Source organism: Octodon degus, unplaced genomic scaffold (assembly GCF_000260255.1).
Source record: "Octodon degus isolate 3935 unplaced genomic scaffold, OctDeg1.0 scaffold00156, whole genome shotgun sequence".
Taxonomy (NCBI): Eukaryota; Metazoa; Chordata; class Mammalia; order Rodentia; family Octodontidae; genus Octodon; species Octodon degus.
The window spans coordinates 5,827,255-5,831,045 of record NW_004524732.1 but is presented as its reverse complement, the minus strand read 5'-3'; the positions used below and the strand labels follow the sequence as shown (position 1 = coordinate 5,831,045).

The 3,791-nt window shown below is 54.8% G+C and overlaps 1 protein-coding gene across 1 annotated transcript in view; it reads right to left on the bottom strand.

Moving 5' to 3' along the window:
• Nucleotides 1-3,395, bottom strand: part of Zc3h7b (zinc finger CCCH-type containing 7B) — a 57,463-nt gene extending 54,068 nt beyond the window's left edge. The window contains exon 1 of the mRNA XM_023702676.1: nucleotides 3,207-3,395. Within this exon, the coding sequence (XP_023558444.1) occupies nucleotides 3,207-3,218 (12 nt within the window). The 5' untranslated portion in view covers nucleotides 3,219-3,395. The remainder of the gene's footprint in view (nucleotides 1-3,206) is intronic.
• Between the last annotated feature and the right edge of the window lie 396 nt (nucleotides 3,396-3,791).

Here is a 3,791-nt window from a genome sequence, read left to right as displayed (position 1 = left end):
GTTCAATCTCTGGTTCTGCAAAAAAAAAAAAAAACTTAAAGAACTCAGGGCCAGGGAGATAGCTCAGTGGCATAAAGCACCTACCTCACAAGCACATGGTCCGGAGTTCGATCTCCAGTACCACAAAAAATAAAAATAAATAGAGGCCAGGGAGATGGCTCAGTGGAATAAGCACTTCCCTGGCAAGCACAAGGGCCTGAGTTCAATCCCCGGTTCCACCAAAAATAATAATAAATAAATAAAAGTGCAGATAATAAAGAGCCTGACTTGAGCCCACCCTCTTGTCCACTCCCTGTCTGTGTGTATCTGTCTCTGCTTGGAGTACAGTTTCCCTGGCTTTCTCATTCTGGCTTTCAAATGTCACATGGCACTTCTAGGAAGCCCTCCACTCCAGGCAAAACAAACCCTCCTCCTTCACACTGGGGCATAATTCAATTTGACAACATAATGGCCCTATGTGTCCTCCTGCAACATCCAGTAGGCCTGGAGGCACAGAGTCTGATTAGACCCAGCTCCTGTATTACACTCAGCTCCTGTCCTTGGGAAGTTCTGATTAATTATCCCTATCTGCATTATGGCCAAATAAGATTGGCCAGGCTCTTCCAAGGTGGCAGCTGGGCCCTGGGCAGACACTAAGGAACCAACCTCAGATCTCCACCTTGGATCCTCCTGCCACCACCTCAGTCTTCTCTGCTAGGCCAGCTGGTGTCACTGGGACACAGAGCTAGCTCAGCAGAACAAGATGGGAAACCTTTTAGTGAGAGCTGCTGCACCCTTAAGAATCAGGAGCCCTAGCAGGGTGAACTTACAACGGCCACACAAATCCTGTGTTCCTCCTTATCAGTGAATTGGAGATAAAAATGCCCATTACAGAATTACAAAGATGGCAAGTCAACCTCCCAGCACTGAGGTAACCATGGGAACCCAGGGCTTCCCCTCCTCTTCCCCCAACCTGGCCAAGCCCCCCATTCTCATAAGCACAAGTCCACTTGCTACATGAAGTCTTCCCCAGATTTTTCAAGTTACCCTCAGCTCTGGCTTCCAATGTGCTGACCTTAGAGTTGGGCATTTTGTCATTTTCTCACTGAATCCTTAGAACTAACTTGGCCTTTCCTGCCAGGCTATGACTTTGGCTCAAATCTGCCCCACAGCTTCTCCCCTGGGAATCATTGAAAAGTACCTTTGGCTAGGTAAAGGGTGATCATTTGGAGTCAGAATATCAAACCGGACTCCTCACTCTGTTGTGTCAGTTTCCAGCAAGACGTGCATTTGGCTAAGGCTCAGGATTCTCCCCTGCAAGGAGAACTGAAAATGGCTCCCTGATACAATCACCGTGCAGGGCCAACAAGCCAAATCACATGCATGTTCTTTCATTATAAACCAACAAGCGCTACTGAAAGAATTCATTTTTATATTCTTGAACTCAAACCCTCTGATGCCTCAACTTTCCTATACCTCAAGAGATCAGCTCATCCCAAAGAACTTCTTAGGCTCCAGACAGTCACCAAACCCAATCTGACCGGCTCAACCTCAACAAAAAGCGCCCCCACCAGCTCCAACTCACAGCATTCACGGAACACAAACCCTATTCCAGCTCAGGAATCAAGAAGCTTCCTCTCTCCCTCCTCAGGTCTCCTCTCTCGGGGGCACAGGCTTCTCCTTCCCAGCCCAAGACACCCCTAGTCTCAAACCTGCGCCAACCAAGCTTGGGCCTGGCATCATTTCTAGTTTGAAGCCAACTTCCACAGTGAGGTGAAGCAGGGACAAAGACCAGGGAAGGCATGGTGTGTGTGTGTGTGTGTGTGTGTGTGTGTGTGTGTAGTCTTGGTAGTAGAATGAAAGATTCCACTAGAATTCTGTGTCCAACACAGTTGCTAAATGTACTATAATTATCGCATTTGTGTGAAAATTCAAAGATCTGCATTCTGCTATTTTCATCAGACTGGGTGAACTGCAGGCACTGAGGAAAATAGCAAGTTGGGTTTCAAGTCTCGTGCCCAGAAACCAAAGTCCCGGCCAGCAACCAGAGCAATAAACTAAATCCCGGCTCACACCGCCGCGAGCCCCCAGCTTCTTCGTCCCCTCTCCAAGCTACAGCCCCCGCCCCCAGACTTCCCATTAGTGCCATGCTGGCACCAGAGCCATCCTGTTCTACCAGACGGAAATGTTTCTACAGTATCCTTTTCCTCCTGGGAAACCCGCTTTGTCTCTCTGTGAAGGACCCCCCAAACCGGGGACCTTATAAATAACCAGACAAGTTTAGAGGCAAAGGAGGAAGGGGTAGGTCCTGCAATGGACCCCAGATAGCTGGGGGTGGGGGTAGTGAGTAGGCTCAGGGTCTCCTAAGCCCCCAGCCCCAGGCACCCGAGCAAAGCTCTGCACCCCCTTGTCCCCTCAGCCCAGCAGCTGGTCACCCCTTTGAGCGCAGTGACAGATCCTGCCACAGGAAATGCCCTCCTGCCCGCCGGACCCAGACCGCGCCCCCCTTTCCTGCCGCCCCCTCTGGCAGGGCCCGGCGGGCTACAGGCCCCAGATCCCCGGACTTGCGTGGCAGGCGCAGCCGGCGAGGGTGGCCCATGGCACGGCCGCATTCCCTGGTCCTCGCCATGGCCCCTTCAGTTCCAGGCACTGCAGAACCCAGACAAACACAAAAGGGAAAGGGGGGAAGGGGGGCTGCAATCCTTCCACCCTCTGTTCAGAGTCAGGAAGGCATCCTCGTAGCGCCAAAGCTCCAGACCCCTAGAAAAGATCCCTCCACCTACCCATAGAAGAAAATCCCAAGACACCCCCGGGGTTGCAGAGGCAGCGCCATCTCCCCAGCGGCAGGTGCCCCCGGACAGCACCATAACTTTGAAACTTTGGGGCAGCATGGTACCGGGCTGGAGAGAGGGAGGGATCCTCAAAAACGAGCTCATGGGAATGATGGGCTGTTGCTTTATTTTTACATAAACCCCATTTCCAGGAGGGCGGCGCGGCTCTGGCCTGGACCGAGGCTTTCCGCGCCTCCTCCCCGATCCCGGGCGCCCCAACCCTGAACCCCGCCGCCCGCCTGGGACGCGGGGCCCCGTCCTCCCCAGCACTCACCTCGGCCGGGCTGCGCTCCCCACGGGCCTGCGCCGAGCCCGATAAGTGGTATGCTATGACTAGAGGTATGATTACGTTATTATTATTATTAGTAATAATAAGAGTAAATGCTATTTAATTACGGGCGGCCGCATCCTGCTCCCCGCGCCGCCGCCCCGGCAGCTGGGTCCTCGTGGCTCCCGAGCGCCCCGCGTTCATCTCAGCCCCGGCCCCGCGGCTCCCTCGCTCGCGGCCGCTGCCGCAGGAGGCCCCGTCTCCCTGCAGCTCCGCTCCTCGGTCCTAGAGCGCGCGGTTCCGCGCTCGCCGCGCCCGGGTGGGCGGCACCTGGGAAGGGGCGGGAAGGGGAGGGGGAGGGGGCGGAAGGCGGACGAGAGGGGAGGGGGAGGGAGGGGAAAGGGAGGGGGAGGGGCGTTCAGGAGCCCCCCCCACTTCCCCGTGCAGGCTCGTGCCTGGAATGCACCTTTCCTTTCTCTAGTAACAGTGCCCTTTGCCTTTAGGACATTCACGTCTGGCAGTTGTGTATGTCTGATGTCTGACAAACCCAGCTCCACCACCCTTCCTCATCTAACTGAAAAGCCCACCCCCCCTGCTTTCCCGGACTCTGTGCCCTTTTCGTCAGGAGGACCAGCGACGCTCCAGAGGAAGCTGTTGCATATTTGGCTGGGTTGGTGCATGGGGGGGCTGGTGGGAGGGTAAAGAAAAAAACC